Here is a 17172-nt window from a genome sequence, read left to right on the forward strand (position 1 = left end):
GCACAGTAAGGATCAGTGTGTTTGCAGGTTCCTACCTGCAGTGTTGTTTGTCAGAAAACCTGTGATGAAGTGTGTCAAGACAGACAGCTGCCTTTCTTTCAACATGACTGACTGAAGCTCGATAAATGTCTTCACGCTGAAAATGACAAAGATATTTTATTATCGCAGATTGTAAAAGAAATCCAAATATATTTCTAAAGTGATTATAAAGAATGAATGAGTTCATTGTTACATGTAGTGGTAGGTGCTGCAGTCCAGTGATTTGGAGGAGAGACATGAGAGGAAGTCGTCGGAAACAGCTGGCAGGAACGGACGAAGGCGGCGGCCGAACCACATCTGGACGAAGGCGGGATCGTTGAGGACGGTCATGTTGACGACAAGCAGCCGGAGTTCTCGTATGGAGTCCAGGATCATGGGGGCAGAAGGATGGTCAGGACGGAGCGTCTGCAACAAGAAATGATCCACGGTAAATTTTGAGCTACATGAAAGTTCTTGATTGGAGATCAAAGAAAGCAGAATGATGAGTTTAGGTGGTTCGACAAAGAATTGGTCTTGGGTGTGTTTACATGCATCCATCCGGGTTATTGCACTTCTTATTAAAATAAATGTTCATCCCAAATAGATATTTATTTCTTGTCATATTGCAGGTGGGAAATGTTTGTAAATGACAATAGTAAATTCATAACTTCACGACTTTATTGCTATATTTAGCGTCTTTCAGAAAAAAAAGACAAATTGGGCCAAAATCAGAATCGGCGGGTCAGGATTTTAAATATCAGTGATGAGCCTGAAAACTGCAAGCGGAGCACCGCTGGTTGGAACCAAAAGCCAGTCTTACGGTATTGCTCAGCAGATCCAGAGCTTGATCCAGGACCTTGGAGGCTTTGGATAGCAGCAGCTTCCAGGCAGCTTTGGAGCCGCTTGAGTTGGAGAACCTATCACAGCCCAACATGGCTGCCAGATCCCTAGCTGTTAAACCTGACAGCTGGAGAGGAGAATGACAACAGACCAGATGTTGAACCAAACATGAAACCATTTTCCCTCAGCTGCAGTTTGAGGACAGATGATGATGCGACGTCTTACAGAGGCACAGGCAAATTCCTCCACAGAGAAGTTGCAGTGCCGTCCGGCCATCGTTGATCTGTCTAGGAGGATCTGAAGCTCTGTGCTGTAACACAAAGTGATTCATGTTTCCTTTATTTTACATGAAATGTTTAGGGAGGAATATCAAAAAGTCTTTCTCAACCCTACCTGTTGACTCCCATGCATATGTCTGTCTCTGTGAAAAGTTGCAAGACAAGTTAAGGTATTAATGTAAAAATAATACATAATTTTAAATAAAAGTAGATAAAGGGTGGTTATGCAGTGAGAGGAAACTAACCATTTGCCATCGTTACATTGCACTAGGTAGAGAAAACGATTAAAATGGTTAGTAAGCCTCAAAAAACTGATTTGTTTGAAAAATAAAAATACAAAGTTCTATAATGACATATCTTTACCTGCCCACTGTATATGATGCAATCTGTGATAAAAGCACAAAAAATGAATTATTTAAAACCTCTTGTCAATTATTAAAGAAATAAGAAATTAATTGACACAAACTTAATTCACAAAGTTATTTCTTGATTACTTTTCAAAAGGCAACAATCAGTCAAATTGCATATTGAATATTGTCTCTATGTATTTAACATTATATTGAAATACAAGAAAATTATTATCTAAGCGGAACGGCCTTAACATGCAACTAAATTCATCATTGTTGTTACAGTTTGTTGGGAAAATGTTATATAAAGAAAATAAAATTAAAGAAGAGAATTTTGGGAGGAGATTTAACAGAACAGCATTTGTATTCAACAATGTTGCTTCTTTTTGTAAAACTCACCAAGTGGTAGTTGTTTGGACAAAGAGAGTTTAGTGTTTGTGATGGCTAAAACTATGTCAGGAGAAGTGGTTGCCATGGTGATGTCCAGTCTGGTGAATCTGCACGGCAAAAATATTTTAAATTTAGTCAAACTAAACTCATTCTGTGGTCTGCAAGAATCACCAACATCATCTATGTGTAGGAAAAAATAAAAATAATCAGAATAATCAGAGAGAAGATGAATTTAAAACAAACATGCTATTATCATTTATACATTCATAAGTTTTAGTACATGTTCTTAGTGTTTTGGTAGAATTGTCTTTAACATTCTATTTGATGTTCTTACATGTTGTTTACACGATAGTTTTTTCTAATAATGCCATTTATTTAGATGCTGCTACCGCCAGGCTCCGCATTAGACATGGCATTCTTAGGCATGGAAGCTTTTTTTCGTTTATCCAAATAAAACAAATATCGTTACACAAAACATTTCAGTTTTGGTTTCATCCACATGATGCCTCAAAAAATGATGCTCTTTGTCCTCCAAGCCTCTCTCTTCACTTGTTCATATTTCTATATTGCAGGTTTGATCTGAACTCACAGTGTTTTGTAGGATGAACAGGAAAGGTTCAACTGTTGGACAAAAGGAAGAAAAGGAAAAATGAGTTACTACCTTAAACACAAAATCCTCAGAAACTCTAAATTATAATTGTCTTACCATCTTAGTGAACATGACCAAAGATGACAGGAACTCTGTGAATTTCCTTTCCTCTGGTGCTTCGGTCATGTAATCAAAGAGCATGTTGATGACGGCGTCTGTGCTTTCAGGAAGCGTCAGTCCCAGCAGCTCCACTCTCTGATCTGGCGTGAGGAGCTGAATGACGTCAAACTATTTAAAAAAAGAAGAAAACAAAAAGTTATTTCGCCTTACTTTTAAAAAGTACTGATTGTTTTTGACAATCTCATCCTCACTGGTTTGAAGAGTGGGTTGAGACGGATCAGGTTCCTGATGATCGCAAACTGTGAGAATGGACCGAAGTTGTCGGTCAGCCACTGTGCGCTGTTGTTGAAGGAGGGCAAACATCTTGGATCTGGAAAAGGTCAAGAAAATGAAGATTTGTTTGCTTGCACCAAAAACAAAGAAAAATGTTTATTGCTTTGAGCATTTACTGTTTTAAAAGAAATAATATCCTAAAGTTTGTGTGTTTATATGTCTAACATGGAAAGTAATGAAAAAAATCAACGAGCACAAAGAGCTACAAGACAAAGGGTTTGGATAAATAAATTAAGAAAACAACTCAACAGATGACATTGATTTGAAAGGTGTTGTCGTGGAAACACTAGACAATCATTTTAGAAGTGACGGGTCAATAGTGTTTCTCAAAACTCCTTAACTTCTTTATCTTTCAGATCTACATAACATGTTTATTAATATGTCTACATGCACAGTAAGGATCAGTGTGTTTGCAGGTTCCTACCTGCAGTGTTGTTTGTTGTCAGAAAACCTGTGATGAAGTGTGTCAAGACAGACAGCTGCCTTTCTTTCAACATGACTGACTGAAGCTCGCTAAATGTCTTCACGCTGAAAATGACAAAGATATTTAATTATCGCAGATTGTAAAAGAAATCCAAATTTATTTCTAAAGTGATTATAAAGAATGAATGAGTTCATTATTACATGTATTGGTAGGTGCTGCAGTCCAGTGATTCGGTGGCGAGACATGAGAGGAAGTCGTTGGAAACAGCTGGCAGGAACGGACGAAGGCGGCGGCCGAACCACATCTGGACGAAGGCGGGATCGTTGAGGACGGTCATGTTGACGACAAGCAGCCGGAGTTCTCGTATGGAGTCCAGGATCATGGGGGCAGAAGGATGGTCAGGACGGAGCGTCTGCAACAAGAAATGATCCACGGTAAATTTTGAGCTACATGAAAGTTCTTGATTGGAGATCAAAGAAAGCAGAATAATGAGTTTAGGTGGTTCGACAAAGAATTGGTCTTGGGTGTGTTTACATGCATCCATCCAGGTTATTGCACTTCTTATTAAAATAAATGTTCATCCCAAATAGATATTTATTTCTTGTCATATTGCAGGTGGGAAATGTTTGTAAATGACAATAGTAAATTCATAACTTCACGACTTTATTGCTATATTTAGCGTCTTTCAGAAAAAAAAGACAAATTGGGCCAAAATCAGAATCGGCGGGTCAGGATTTTAAATATCAGTGATGAGCCTGAAAACTGCAAGCGGAGCACCGCTGGTTGGAACCAAAAGCCAGTCTTACGGTATTGCTCAGCAGATCCAGAGCTTGATCCAGGACCTTGGAGGTTTTGGATAGCAACAGCTTCCAGGCAGCTTTGGAGCCGCTTGAGTTGGAGAACCTATCACAGCCCAACATGGCTGCCAGATCCCTAGCTGTTAAACCTGACAGCTGGAGAGGAGAATGACAACAGACCAGATGTTGAACCAAACATGAAACCATTTTCCCTCAGCTGCAGTTTGAGGACAGATGATGATGCGACGTCTTACAGAGGCACAGGCAAATTCCTCCACAGAGAAGTTGCAGTGCCGTCCGGCCATCGTTGATCTGTCTAGGAGGATCTGAAGCTCTGTGCTGTAACACAAAGTGATTCATGTTTCCTTTATTTTACATGAAATGTTTAGGGAGGAATATCAAAAAGTCTTTCTCAACCCTACCTGTTGACTCCCATGCATATGTCTGTCTCTGTGAAAAGTTGCAAGACAAGTTAAGGTATTAATGTAAAAATAATACATAATTTTAAATAAAAGTAGATAAAGGGTGGCTATGCAGTGAGAGGAAACTAACCATTTGTCATTGTTTCATTGCACTAGGTAGAGAAAACGATTAAAATGGTTAGTAAGCCTCAAAAACTAATTTGTTCGAAAACATAAAATAAAATGTCCACAGTAACGTATCTTTACCTGCCCACTGTATATGATGCAGTCTGTAATAAAAGCAACAAAAAAATCTAATTAGTTAATTATTAAACAAATGAGAAATGACTTTTCAGTTGACACAAATTGACAATCATGAAATCAATTCTTCAATCTATAATCACTAAGCTGCATTTTGGATATTGAATGTCTTTTTGTATTTAACATGGTAAAGATGTATTGCCACAGTCTTTACAGCTGATCGAAATTAAAATTGTAACAGTTGGAAATATGTTAAATAAAATGAAAGTAGAAATAACTGGGGAGAGATTTAACACAATTTGTAGCCTAAAAATGTTTCTCTTTGTTTTTATGTATAAAAATCTCACCAGATGGTAGTCGTTTGAATAAAGCCACTTTAGTGTATGTGATGGCTGAAACTAAGTCAGAAGTAGCTGTTGCCATGGCGTCGTCCAGTCTGGTGAACCTGCAAAGCAAAAATATTTTTAATTCAGTCAAACTAAACTTGTTCTGTGATTGGCTAGAATTACTAAAATGATCCGTGTATGGCAAACACCAAAATAACCAGAACAATCAGAGAGAATTAGGAGAGAAAAATGCATTACAATCTTCAAATTCAGTCATGTACATGCAGTATATTCTTTGGTACTTTGGTAGAACTGCCTTTTTAACTGTGACTTCATAATAATTTGTTGGGACGAAGGAAAACATGAAGGCCTTTTATCCAAATACCACAAATATTGTTGCACCCAAACGCTTTAGCATTAGCGTCATCCACAGGAAACGTCTCAAAAATATTGGTCATTGACCCTGACTTTAATTACAAAAACATTTCTGCATTTGTGCATCACTTTAAAAGTCATGGCTTCTTCCTCACAGAGTGGTCAGCCCATATATACACATTTCATATAAACTCACAGTGTTTTGTAGGATGGGCAGGAAAGGAAAAGACTTCCCTGTTGGACAAGAGGAAAAAGTGGAAAATTAGTTACTACCTTATAGTGGCAGTATTATGCATTTTCCAGGCATGTAGCATAATTTTATAGCACAATCAATGATGTAAAGCTCAAAAAAGTCACATTTACATAAACAAAAATCTGCAAACCACTGAATCATGATGGATTTTTCTTACCATCTCGGTGAATCTCACGAAGGATAACAGGAACTCTACAAAACTTCTCTCCGGCGCTACGATCATGTAATCAAAGAGCATGTTGATGACAACGTCTTTGTTTTCAGGAAGCGTCAGTCCCAGCAGCTCCACTCTCTGATCTGGCGTGAGGAGCTGGAAGACCTCCAGCTACAAAAAAACAAAAGAATAAAGTTGTTTGCCACTATTGTCACTTTGGCCTTTTATTTCAAAATGCTGATTGCTTTTGACAATTTGATCCTCACTGGTTTGAAGAGTGGGTTGAGTTGGATCAGCACACTGATGGGCACAAACTGTGAGAATGGACCGAAGTTGTCGGTCAGCCACTGTGCGCTGTTGTTGAAGGAGGACAAACATCCTGGTCCTGGAAAAGGTCAAGACATTATAGATTTGTGCAAGGCAAAGTATTTATTGCTTTGAATACTATTCACAAAATTTTTAAATTACTCAAATCCTAAAGTTTGTGTGTTTATCTAACATTGAAAGACAGTTTTAAAAATGGCTAACCACAAAATAATAAGTTAACGACGCAAAGCTTGGGGAAATAAAACAGCTGACATGTGCAGTTAACAGGTGACATTGATTTGAAGGATAAAGATTTGTTGTCTTGGAAACACTAGACAATCATTATACAAGTGAAGAGACTTAATGTTTCTCAAAACTCCTTAACTTCTTTATCTTTCAGATCTACATAACATGTTTATTAATATGTCTACATGCACGGTAAGGATCAGTGTGTTTGCAGGTTCCTACCTGCAGTGTTGTTTGTCAGAAAACCTGTGATGAAGTGTGTCAAGACAGACAGCTGCCTTTCTTTCAACATGACTGACTGAAGCTCGCTAAATGTCTTCATGCTGAAAATGACAAAGATATTTTATTATCGCTGATTGTAAAAGAAATCCAAATATATTTCTAAAGTGATTATAAAGAATGAATGAGTTCGTTGTTACATGTAGTGGTAGGTGCTGCAGTCCAGTGATTTGGAGGAGAGACATGAGAGGAAGTCGTCGGAAACAGCTGGCAGGAACGGACGAAGGCGGCGGCCGAACCACATCTGGACGAAGGCGGGATCGTTGAGGACGGTCATGTTGACGACAAGCAGCCGGAGTTCTCGTATGGAGTCCAGGATCATGGGGGCAGAAGGATGGTCAGGACGGAGCGTCTGCAACAAGAAATGATCCACGGTAAATTTTGAGCTACATGAAAGTTCTTGATTGGAGATCAAAGAAAGCAGAATGATGAGTTTAGGTGGTTCGACAAAGAATTGGTCTTGGGTGTGTTTACATGCATCCATCCGGGTTATTGCACTTCTTATTAAAATAAATGTTCATCCCAAATAGATATTTATTTCTTGTCATATTGCAGGTGGGAAATGTTTGTAAATGACAATAGTAAATTCATAACTTCACGACTTTATTGCTATATTTAGCGTCTTTCAGAAAAAAAAGACAAATTGGGCCAAAATCAGAATCGGCGGGTCAGGATTTTAAATATCAGTGATGAGCCTGAAAACTGCAAGCGGAGCACCGCTGGTTGGAACCAAAAGCCAGTCTTACGGTATTGCTCAGCAGATCCAGAGCTTGATCCAGGACCTTGGAGGCTTTGGATAGCAGCAACTTCCAGGCAGGTTTGGAGCCGCTTGAGTTGGAGAACCTATCACAGCCCAACATGGCTGCCAGATCCCTAGCTGTTAAACCTGACAGCTGGAGAGGAGAATGACAACAGACCAGATGTTGAACCAAACATGAAACCATTTTCCCTCAGCTGCAGTTTGAGGACAGATGATGATGCGACGTCTTACAGAGGCACAGGCAAATTCCTCCACAGAGAAGTTGCAGTGCCGTCCGGCCATCGTTGATCTGTCTAGGAGGATCTGAAGCTCTGTGCTGTAACACAAAGTGATTCATGTTTCCTTTATTTTACATGAAATGTTTAGGGAGGAATATAAAAAAGTCTTTCTCAACCCTACCTGTTGACTCCCATGCATATGTCTGTCTCTGTGAAAAGTTGCAAGACAAGTTAAGGTATTAATGTAAAAATAATACATAATTTTAAATAAAAGTAGATAAAGGTTGGTTATGCAGTGAGAGGAAACTAACCATTTGTCATTGTTTCATTGCACTAGGTAGAGAAAACGATTAAAATGGTTAGTAAGCCTCAAAAAACTGATTTGTTTGAAAAATAAAAATACAAAGTTCTATAATGACATATCTTTACCTGCCCACTGTATATGATGCAATCTGTGATAAAAGCACAAAAAATGAATAATTTAAAACCTCTTGTCAATTATTAAAGAAATAAGAAATTAATTGACACAAACTTAATTCACAAAGTTATTTCTTGATTACTTTTCAAAAGGCAACAATCAGTCAAATTGCATATTGAATATTGTCTCTATGTATTTAACACTATATTGAAATACAAGAAAATTATTATCTAAGCGGAACGGCCTTAACATGCAACTAAATTCATCATTGTTGTTACAGTTTGTTGGGAAAATGTTATATAAAGAAAATAAAATTAAAGAAGAGAATTTTGGGAGGAGATTTAACAGAACAGCATTTGTATTCAACAATGTTGCTTCTTTTTGTAAAACTCACCAAGTGGTAGTTGTTTGGACAAAGAGAGTTTAGTGTTTGTGATGGCTAAAACTATGTCAGGAGAAGTGGTTGCCATGGTGATGTCCAGTCTGGTGAATCTGCACGGCAAAAATATTTTAAATTTAGTCAAACTAAACTCATTCTGTGGTCTGCAAGAATCACCAACATCATCTATGTGTAGGAAAAAATAAAAATAATCAGAATAATCAGAGAGAAGATGAATTTAAAACAAACATGCTATTATCATTTATACATTCATAAGTTTTAGTACATGTTCTTAGTGTTTTGGTAGAATTGTCTTTAACATTCTATTTGATGTTCTTACATGTTGTTTACACGATAGTTTTTTCTAATAATGCCATTTATTTAGATGCTGCTACCGCCAGGCTCCGCATTAGACATGGCATTCTTAGGCATGGAAGCTTTTTTTCGTTTATCCAAATAAAACAAATATCGTTACACAAAACATTTCAGTTTTGGTTTCATCCACATGATGCCTCAAAAAATGATGCTCTTTGTCCTCCAAGCCTCTCTCTTCACTTGTTCATATTTCTATATTGCAGGTTTGATCTGAACTCACAGTGTTTTGTAGGATGAACAGGAAAGGTTCAACTGTTGGACAAAAGGAAGAAAAGGAAAAATGAGTTACTACCTTAAACACAAAATCCTCAGAAACCCTAAATTATAATTGTTTTACCATCTTAGTGAACATGACCAAAGATGACAGGAACTCTGTGAATTTCCTTTCCTCTGGTGCTTCGGTCATGTAATCAAAGAGCATGTTGATGACGGCGTCTGTGCTTTCAGGAAGCGTCAGTCCCAGCAGCTCCACTCTCTGATCTGGCGTGAGGAGCTGAATGACGTCAAACTATTTAAAAAAAGAAGAAAACAAAAAGTTATTTCGCCTTACTTTTAAAAAGTACTGATTGTTTTTGACAATCTGATCCTCACTGGTTTGAAGAGTGGGTTGAGACGGATCAGGTTCCTGATGATCGCAAACTGTGAGAATGGACCGAAGTTGTCGGTCAGCCACTGTGCGCTGTTGTTGAAGGAGGGCAAACATCTTGGATCTGGAAAAGGTCAAGAAAATGAAGATTTGTTTGCTTGCACCAAAAACAAAGAAAAATGTTTATTGCTTTGAGCATTTACTGTTTTAAAAGAAATAATATCCTAAAGTTTGTGTGTTTATATGTCTAACATGGAAAGTAATGAAAAAAATCAACGAGCACAAAGAGCTACAAGACAAAGGGTTTGGATAAATAAATTAAGAAAACAACTCAACAGATGACATTGATTTGAAAGGTGTTGTCGTGGAAACACTAGACAATCATTTTAGAAGTGACGGGTCAATAGTGTTTCTCAAAACTCCTTAACTTCTTTATCTTTCAGATCTACATAACATGTTTATTAACCCTCTATGGCATGGCGTTGCCCTCAGGCAACAAACCACATAGCTGTACCTCACATTGCTCCTTTATTTTATTTTTTGGGGGGCATGATTTTTGACATATTTTTGTCCAAAAAATAGTTCTTTTATGAATATAGTTTTTGTTTGATTTGTATTTCATTTCTCATAATCAGTGTAGACAATCTTGGTGTTCTAGACCAATGTTACCCTGAGGCAACAAACCCAAATCTGGTTCCAGGAGGTGTCAGAGTCCGATTTTATGATTGACATGTAATTAGGGACCACCAAGCTCCCAAAGAATGCAGGAAAATATTTCTTCCCCACAAAAATAAAAAGTCATGCCATAGAGGGTTAATATGTCTACATGCACAGTAAGGATCAGTGTGTTTGCAGGTTCCTACCTGCAGTGTTGTTTGTTGTCAGAAAACCTGTGATGAAGTGTGTCAAGACAGACAGCTGCCTTTCTTTCAACATGACTGACTGAAGCTCGCTAAATGTCTTCACGCTGAAAATGACAAAGATATTTATTATCACAGATTGTAAAAGAAATCCAAACATATTTCTAAAGTGATTATAAAGAATGAATGAGTTCATTATTACATGTATTGGTAGGTGCTGCAGTCCAGTGATTCGGTGGCGAGACATGAGAGGAAGTCGTTGGAAACAGCTGGCAGGAACGGACGAAGGCGGCGGCCGAACCACATCTGGACGAAGGCGGGATCGTTGAGGACGGTCATGTTGACGACAAGCAGCCGGAGTTCTCGTATGGAGTCCAGGATCATGGGGGCAGAAGGATGGTCAGGACGGAGCGTCTGCAACAAGAAATGATCCACGGTAAATTTTGAGCTACAGGAAAGAATCAGAATAAACTAAAATTAAATAAAGATTCCTCATCATATGTTATTTTTAATCATCTCATAAAATACTGACCACGAACTGTCAGGGTGTACGCACTACTATTAAAATTCAATATCTCTATGCAGGTTATTGTACGTTTGAAAACAATAATACATTTTCAAGACTAGCAGATATTTGGATTTTCTGTTGGATTATATAGGATACATGGCATACAACAGATCGGAAATGTTTAGAAATTTTTTATCATGATATTCAGTCTTAAGTTTCAAACTGCTGGAATTTTAACACCTTATACTTTGACACTATATTAACCAACTTTCAGGTTAAAAAAAAAAAAAAAAAAATCAGTATTAGGCCAAATCTCAGTGATGAGCCTGAAAACTGCAAGCGGAGCACCGCTGGTTGGAACCAAAAGCCAGTCTTACGGTGATGCTCAGCAGATCCAGAGCTTGATCCAGGACCTTGGAGGCTTTGGATAGCAACAGCTTCCAGGCAGGTTTGGAGCCGCTTGAGTTGGAGACCCTATCACAGCCCAACATGGCTGCCAGATCCCTAGCTGTTAAACCTGACAGCTGGAGAGGAGAATGACAACAGACCAGATGTTGAACCAAACATGAAACCATTTTCCCTCAGCTGCAGTTTGAGGACAGATGATGATGCGATGTCTTACAGAGGCACAGGCAAATTCCTCCACAGAGAAGTTGCAGTGCCGTCCGGCCATCGTTGATCTGTCTAGGAGGATCTGAAGCTCTGTGCTGTAACACAAAGTGATTCATGTTTCCTTTATTTTACATGAAATGTTTAGGGAGGAATATCAAAAAGTCTTTCTCAACCCTACCTGTTGACTCCCATGCATATGTCTGTCTCTGTGAAAAGTTGCAAGACAAGTTAAGGTATTAATGTAAAAATAATACATAATTTTAAATAAAAGTAGATAAAGAATGGTTATGCAGTGAGAGGAAACTAACCATTTGTCATTGTTTCATTGCACTAGGTAGAGAAAACGATTAAAATGGTTAGTAAGCCTCAAAAACTAATTTGTTCGAAAACATAAAATAAAATGTCCACAGTAACGTATCTTTACCTGCCCACTGTATATGATGCAGTCTGTAATAAAAGCAACAAAAAAATCTAATTAGTTAATTATTAAACAAATGAGAAATGACTTTTCAGTTGACACAAATTGACAATCATGAAATCAATTCTTCAATCTATAATCACTAAGCTGCATTTTGGATATTGAATGTCTTTTTGTATTTAACATGGTAAAGATGTATTGCCAAAGTCTTTACAGCTGATCGAAATTAAAATTGTAACAGTTGGAAATATGTTAAATAAAATGAAAGTAGAAATAACTGGGGAGAGATTTAACACAATTTGTAGCCTAAAAATGTTTCTCTTTGTTTTTATGTATAAAAATCTCACCAGATGGTAGTCGTTTGAATAAAGCCACTTTAGTGTATGTGATGGCTGAAACTAAGTCAGAAGTAGCTGTTGCCATGGCGTCGTCCAGTCTGGTGAACCTGCAAAGCAAAAATATTTTTAATTCAGTCAAACTAAACTTGTTCTGTGATTGGCTAGAATTACTAAAATGATCCGTGTATGGCAAACACCAAAATAACCAGAACAATCAGAGAGAATTAGGAGAGAAAAATGCATTACAATCTTCAAATTCAGTCATGTACATGCAGTATATTCTTTGGTACTTTGGTAGAACTGCCTTTTTAACTGTGACTTCATAATAATTTGTTGGGACGAAGGAAAACATGAAGGCCTTTTATCCAAATACCACAAATATTGTTGCACCCAAACGCTTTAGCATTAGCGTCATCCACAGGAAACGTCTCAAAAATATTGGTCATTGACCCTGACTTTAATTACAAAAACATTTCTGCATTTGTGCATCACTTTAAAAGTCTTGGCTTCTTCCTCACAGAGTGGTCAGCCCATATATACACATTTCATATAAACTCACAGTGTTTTGTAGGATGGGCAGGAAAGGAAAATACTTCCCTGTTGGACAAGAGGAAAAAGTGGAAAATTAGTTACTACCTTATAGTGGCAGTATTATGCATTTTCCAGGCATGTAGCATAATTTTATAGCACAATCAATGATGTAAAGCTCAAAAAAGTCACATTTACATAAACAAAAATCTGCAAACCACTGAATCATGATGGATTTTTCTTACCATCTCGGTGAATCTCACGAAGGATAACAGGAACTCTACAAAACTTCTCTCCGGCGCTACGATCATGTAATCAAAGAGCATGTTGATGACAACGTCTTTGGTTTCAGGAAGCGTCAGTCCCAGCAGCTCCACTCTCTGATCTGGCGTGAGGAGCTGGAAGACCTCCAGCTACAAAAAAACAAAAGAATAAAGTTGTTTGCCACTATTGTCACTTTGGCCTTTTATTTCAAAATGCTGATTGCTTTTGACAATTTGATCCTCACTGGTTTGAAGAGTGGGTTGAGTTGGATCAGCACACTGATGGGCACAAACTGTGAGAATGGACCGAAGTTGTCGGTCAGCCACTGTGCGCTGTTGTTGAAGGAGGACAAACATCCTGGTCCTGGAAAAGGTCAAGACATTATAGATTTGTGCAAGGCAAAGTATTTATTGCTTTGAATACTATTCACAAAATTTTTAAATTACTCAAATCCTAAAGTTTGTGTGTTTATCTAACATTGAAAGACAGTTTTAAAAATGGCTAACCACAAAATAATAAGTTAACGACGCAAAGCTTGGGGAAATAAAACAGCTGACATGTGCAGTTAACAGGTGACATTGATTTGAAGGATAAAGATTTGTTGTCTTGGAAACACTAGACAATCATTATACAAGTGAAGAGACTTAATGTTTCTCAAAACTCCTTAACTTCTTTATCTTTCAGATCTACATAACATGTTTATTAATATGTCTACATGCACAGTAAGGATCAGTGTGTTTGCAGGTTCCTACCTGCAGTGTTGTTTGTCAGAAAACCTGTGATGAAGTGTGTCAAGACAGACAGCTGCCTTTCTTTCAACATGACTGACTGAAGCTCGCTAAATGTCTTCACGCTGAAAATGACAAAGATATTTTATTATCGCAGATTGTAAAAGAAATCCAAATATATTTCTAAAGTGATTATAAAGAATGAATGAGTTCGTTGTTACATGTAGTGGTAGGTGCTGCAGTCCAGTGATTTGGAGGAGAGACATGAGAGGAAGTCGTCGGAAACAGCTGGCAGGAACGGACGAAGGCGGCGGCCGAACCACATCTGGACGAAGGCGGGATCGTTGAGGACGGTCATGTTGACGACAAGCAGCCGGAGTTCTCGTATGGAGTCCAGGATCATGGGGGCAGAAGGATGGTCAGGACGGAGCGTCTGCAACAAGAAATGATCCACGGTAAATTTTGAGCTACATGAAAGTTCTTGATTGGAGATCAAAGAAAGCAGAATGATGAGTTTAGGTGGTTCGACAAAGAATTGGTCTTGGGTGTGTTTACATGCATCCATCCGGGTTATTGCACTTCTTATTAAAATAAATGTTCATCCCAAATAGATATTTATTTCTTGTCATATTGCAGGTGGGAAATGTTTGTAAATGACAATAGTAAATTCATAACTTCACGACTTTATTGCTATATTTAGCGTCTTTCAGAAAAAAAAGACAAATTGGGCCAAAATCAGAATCGGCGGGTCAGGATTTTAAATATCAGTGATGAGCCTGAAAACTGCAAGCGGAGCACCGCTGGTTGGAACCAAAAGCCAGTCTTACGGTATTGCTCAGCAGATCCAGAGCTTGATCCAGGACCTTGGAGGCTTTGGATAGCAGCAACTTCCAGGCAGGTTTGGAGCCGCTTGAGTTGGAGAACCTATCACAGCCCAACATGGCTGCCAGATCCCTAGCTGTTAAACCTGACAGCTGGAGAGGAGAATGACAACAGACCAGATGTTGAACCAAACATGAAACCATTTTCCCTCAGCTGCAGTTTGAGGACAGATGACGATGCGACGTCTTACAGAGGCACAGGCAAATTCCTCCACAGAGAAGTTGCAGTGCCGTCCGGCCATCGTTGATCTGTCTAGGAGGATCTGAAGCTCTGTGCTGTAACACAAAGTGATTCATGTTTCCTTTATTTTACATGAAATGTTTAGGGAGGAATAAAAAAGTCTTTCTCAACCCTACCTGTTGACTCCCATGCATATGTCTGTCTCTGTGAAAAGTTGCAAGACAAGTTAAGGTATTAATGTAAAAATAATACATAATTTTAAATAAAAGTAGATAAAGGTTGGTTATGCAGTGAGAGGAAACTAACCATTTGTCATTGTTTCATTGCACTAGGTAGAGAAAACGATTAAAATGGTTAGTAAGCCTCAAAAAACTGATTTGTTTGAAAAATAAAAATACAAAGTTCTATAATGACATATCTTTACCTGCCCACTGTATATGATGCAATCTGTGATAAAAGCACAAAAAATGAATAATTTAAAACCTCTTGTCAATTATTAAAGAAATAAGAAATTAATTGACACAAACTTAATTCACAAAGTTATTTCTTGATTACTTTTCAAAAGGCAACAATCAGTCAAATTGCATATTGAATATTGTCTCTATGTATTTAACACTATATTGAAATACAAGAAAATTATTATCTAAGCGGAACGGCCTTAACATGCAACTAAATTCATCATTGTTGTTACAGTTTGTTGGGAAAATGTTATATAAAGAAAATAAAATTAAAGAAGAGAATTTTGGGAGGAGATTTAACAGAACAGCATTTGTATTCAACAATGTTGCTTCTTTTTGTAAAACTCACCAAGTGGTAGTTGTTTGGACAAAGAGAGTTTAGTGTTTGTGATGGCTAAAACTATGTCAGGAGAAGTGGTTGCCATGGTGATGTGCAGTCTGGTGAATCTGCACGGCAAAAATATTTTAAATTTAGTCAAACTAAACTCATTCTGTGGTCTGCAAGAATCACCAACATCATCTATGTGTAGGAAAAAATAAAAATAATCAGAATAATCAGAGAGAAGATGAATTTAAAACAAACATGCTATTATCATTTATACATTCATAAGTTTTAGTACATGTTCTTAGTGTTTTGGTAGAATTGTCTTTAACATTCTATTTGATGTTCTTACATGTTGTTTACACGATAGTTTTTTCTAATAATGCCATTTATTTAGATGCTGCTACCGCCAGGCTCCGCATTAGACATGGCATTCTTAGGCATGGAAGCTTTTTTTCGTTTATCCAAATAAAACAAATATCGTTACACAAAACATTTCAGTTTTGGTTTCATCCACATGATGCCTCAAAAAATGATGCTCTTTGTCCTCCAAGCCTCTCTCTTCACTTGTTCATATTTCTATATTGCAGGTTTGATCTGAACTCACAGTGTTTTGTAGGATGAACAGGAAAGGTTCAACTGTTGGACAAAAGGAAGAAAAGGAAAAATGAGTTACTACCTTAAACACAAAATCCTCAGAAACCCTAAATTATAATTGTTTTACCATCTTAGTGAACATGACCAAAGATGACAGGAACTCTGTGAATTTCCTTTCCTCTGGTGCTTCGGTCATGTAATCAAAGAGCATGTTGATGACGGCGTCTGTGCTTTCAGGAAGCGTCAGTCCCAGCAGCTCCACTCTCTGATCTGGCGTGAGGAGCTGAATGACGTCAAACTATTTAAAAAAAGAAGAAAACAAAAAGTTATTTCGCCTTACTTTTAAAAAGTACTGATTGTTTTTGACAATCTGATCCTCACTGGTTTGAAGAGTGGGTTGAGACGGATCAGGTTGCTGATGATCGCAAACTGTGAGAATGGACCGAAGTTGTCGGTCAGCCACTGTGCGCTGTTGTTGAAGGAGGGCAAACATCTTGGATCTGGAAAAGGTCAAGAAAATGAAGATTTGTTTGCTTGCACCAAAAACAAAGAAAAATGTTTATTGCTTTGAGCATTTACTGTTTTAAAAGAAATAATATCCTAAAGTTTGTGTGTTTATATGTCTAACATGGAAAGTAATGAAAAAAATCAACGAGCACAAAGAGCTACAAGACAAAGGGTTTGGATAAATAAATTAAGAAAACAACTCAACAGATGACATTGATTTGAAAGGTGTTGTCGTGGAAACACTAGACAATCATTTTAGAAGTGACGGGTCAATAGTGTTTCTCAAAACTCCTTAACTTCTTTATCTTTCAGATCTACATAACATGTTTATTAATATGTCTACATGCACAGTAAGGATCAGTGTGTTTGCAGGTTCCTACCTGCAGTGTTGTTTGTTGTCAGAAAACCTGTGATGAAGTGTGTCAAGACAGACAGCTGCCTTTCTTTCAACATGACTGACTGAAGCTCGCTAAATGTCTTCACGCTGAAAATGACAA

General features: G+C 37.7%; 1 protein-coding gene across 24 annotated transcripts in view; it reads right to left on the bottom strand.

The window, feature by feature from the left end:
- The window catches only part of LOC111608608, a 73227-nt gene that overhangs the window by 25085 nt on the left and 30970 nt on the right, over positions 1-17172 (bottom strand). For 10 of the 24 annotated variants that reach the window (XM_023333628.1, XM_023333629.1, XM_023333634.1 and 7 more), the window contains 56 exons: positions 17056-17159; positions 16550-16668; positions 16296-16466; positions 16179-16210; positions 15599-15696; positions 15216-15238; positions 15098-15119; positions 14968-14995; positions 14802-14886; positions 14557-14703; positions 13951-14162; positions 13754-13854; positions 13246-13364; positions 12983-13150; positions 12769-12806; positions 12219-12316; positions 11878-11900; positions 11762-11783; positions 11632-11659; positions 11464-11548; positions 11219-11365; positions 10536-10747; positions 10337-10440; positions 9479-9597; positions 9225-9395; positions 9108-9139; positions 8528-8625; positions 8145-8167; positions 8027-8048; positions 7897-7924; positions 7729-7813; positions 7484-7630; positions 6878-7089; positions 6681-6781; positions 6173-6291; positions 5910-6077; positions 5696-5733; positions 5146-5243; positions 4805-4827; positions 4689-4710; positions 4559-4586; positions 4391-4475; positions 4146-4292; positions 3540-3751; positions 3340-3443; positions 2834-2952; positions 2580-2750; positions 2463-2494; positions 1883-1980; positions 1500-1522; positions 1382-1403; positions 1252-1279; positions 1084-1168; positions 839-985; positions 233-444; positions 36-136 (listed from right to left, as the gene is read on the bottom strand). In XM_023333628.1, the coding sequence (XP_023189396.1) occupies positions 36-136; positions 233-444; positions 839-985; positions 1084-1168; positions 1252-1279; positions 1382-1403; positions 1500-1522; positions 1883-1980; positions 2463-2494; positions 2580-2750; positions 2834-2952; positions 3340-3443; positions 3540-3751; positions 4146-4292; positions 4391-4475; positions 4559-4586; positions 4689-4710; positions 4805-4827; positions 5146-5243; positions 5696-5733; positions 5910-6077; positions 6173-6291; positions 6681-6781; positions 6878-7089; positions 7484-7630; positions 7729-7813; positions 7897-7924; positions 8027-8048; positions 8145-8167; positions 8528-8625; positions 9108-9139; positions 9225-9395; positions 9479-9597; positions 10337-10440; positions 10536-10747; positions 11219-11365; positions 11464-11548; positions 11632-11659; positions 11762-11783; positions 11878-11900; positions 12219-12316; positions 12769-12806; positions 12983-13150; positions 13246-13364; positions 13754-13854; positions 13951-14162; positions 14557-14703; positions 14802-14886; positions 14968-14995; positions 15098-15119; positions 15216-15238; positions 15599-15696; positions 16179-16210; positions 16296-16466; positions 16550-16668; positions 17056-17159 (5306 nt within the window). The remainder of the gene's footprint in view (positions 1-35; positions 137-232; positions 445-838; positions 986-1083; positions 1169-1251; positions 1280-1381; positions 1404-1499; positions 1523-1882; positions 1981-2462; positions 2495-2579; positions 2751-2833; positions 2953-3339; positions 3444-3539; positions 3752-4145; positions 4293-4390; positions 4476-4558; positions 4587-4688; positions 4711-4804; positions 4828-5145; positions 5244-5695; positions 5734-5909; positions 6078-6172; positions 6292-6680; positions 6782-6877; positions 7090-7483; positions 7631-7728; positions 7814-7896; positions 7925-8026; positions 8049-8144; positions 8168-8527; positions 8626-9107; positions 9140-9224; positions 9396-9478; positions 9598-10336; positions 10441-10535; positions 10748-11218; positions 11366-11463; positions 11549-11631; positions 11660-11761; positions 11784-11877; positions 11901-12218; positions 12317-12768; positions 12807-12982; positions 13151-13245; positions 13365-13753; positions 13855-13950; positions 14163-14556; positions 14704-14801; positions 14887-14967; positions 14996-15097; positions 15120-15215; positions 15239-15598; positions 15697-16178; positions 16211-16295; positions 16467-16549; positions 16669-17055; positions 17160-17172) is intronic. The other 14 variants (XM_023333641.1, XM_023333648.1, XM_023333645.1 and 11 more) reach the window with 14 other exon arrangements.

The sequence above is a fragment of the Xiphophorus maculatus genome, chromosome 5 (genome assembly GCF_002775205.1).
Source record: "Xiphophorus maculatus strain JP 163 A chromosome 5, X_maculatus-5.0-male, whole genome shotgun sequence".
Taxonomy (NCBI): domain Eukaryota; kingdom Metazoa; phylum Chordata; class Actinopteri; order Cyprinodontiformes; family Poeciliidae; genus Xiphophorus; species Xiphophorus maculatus.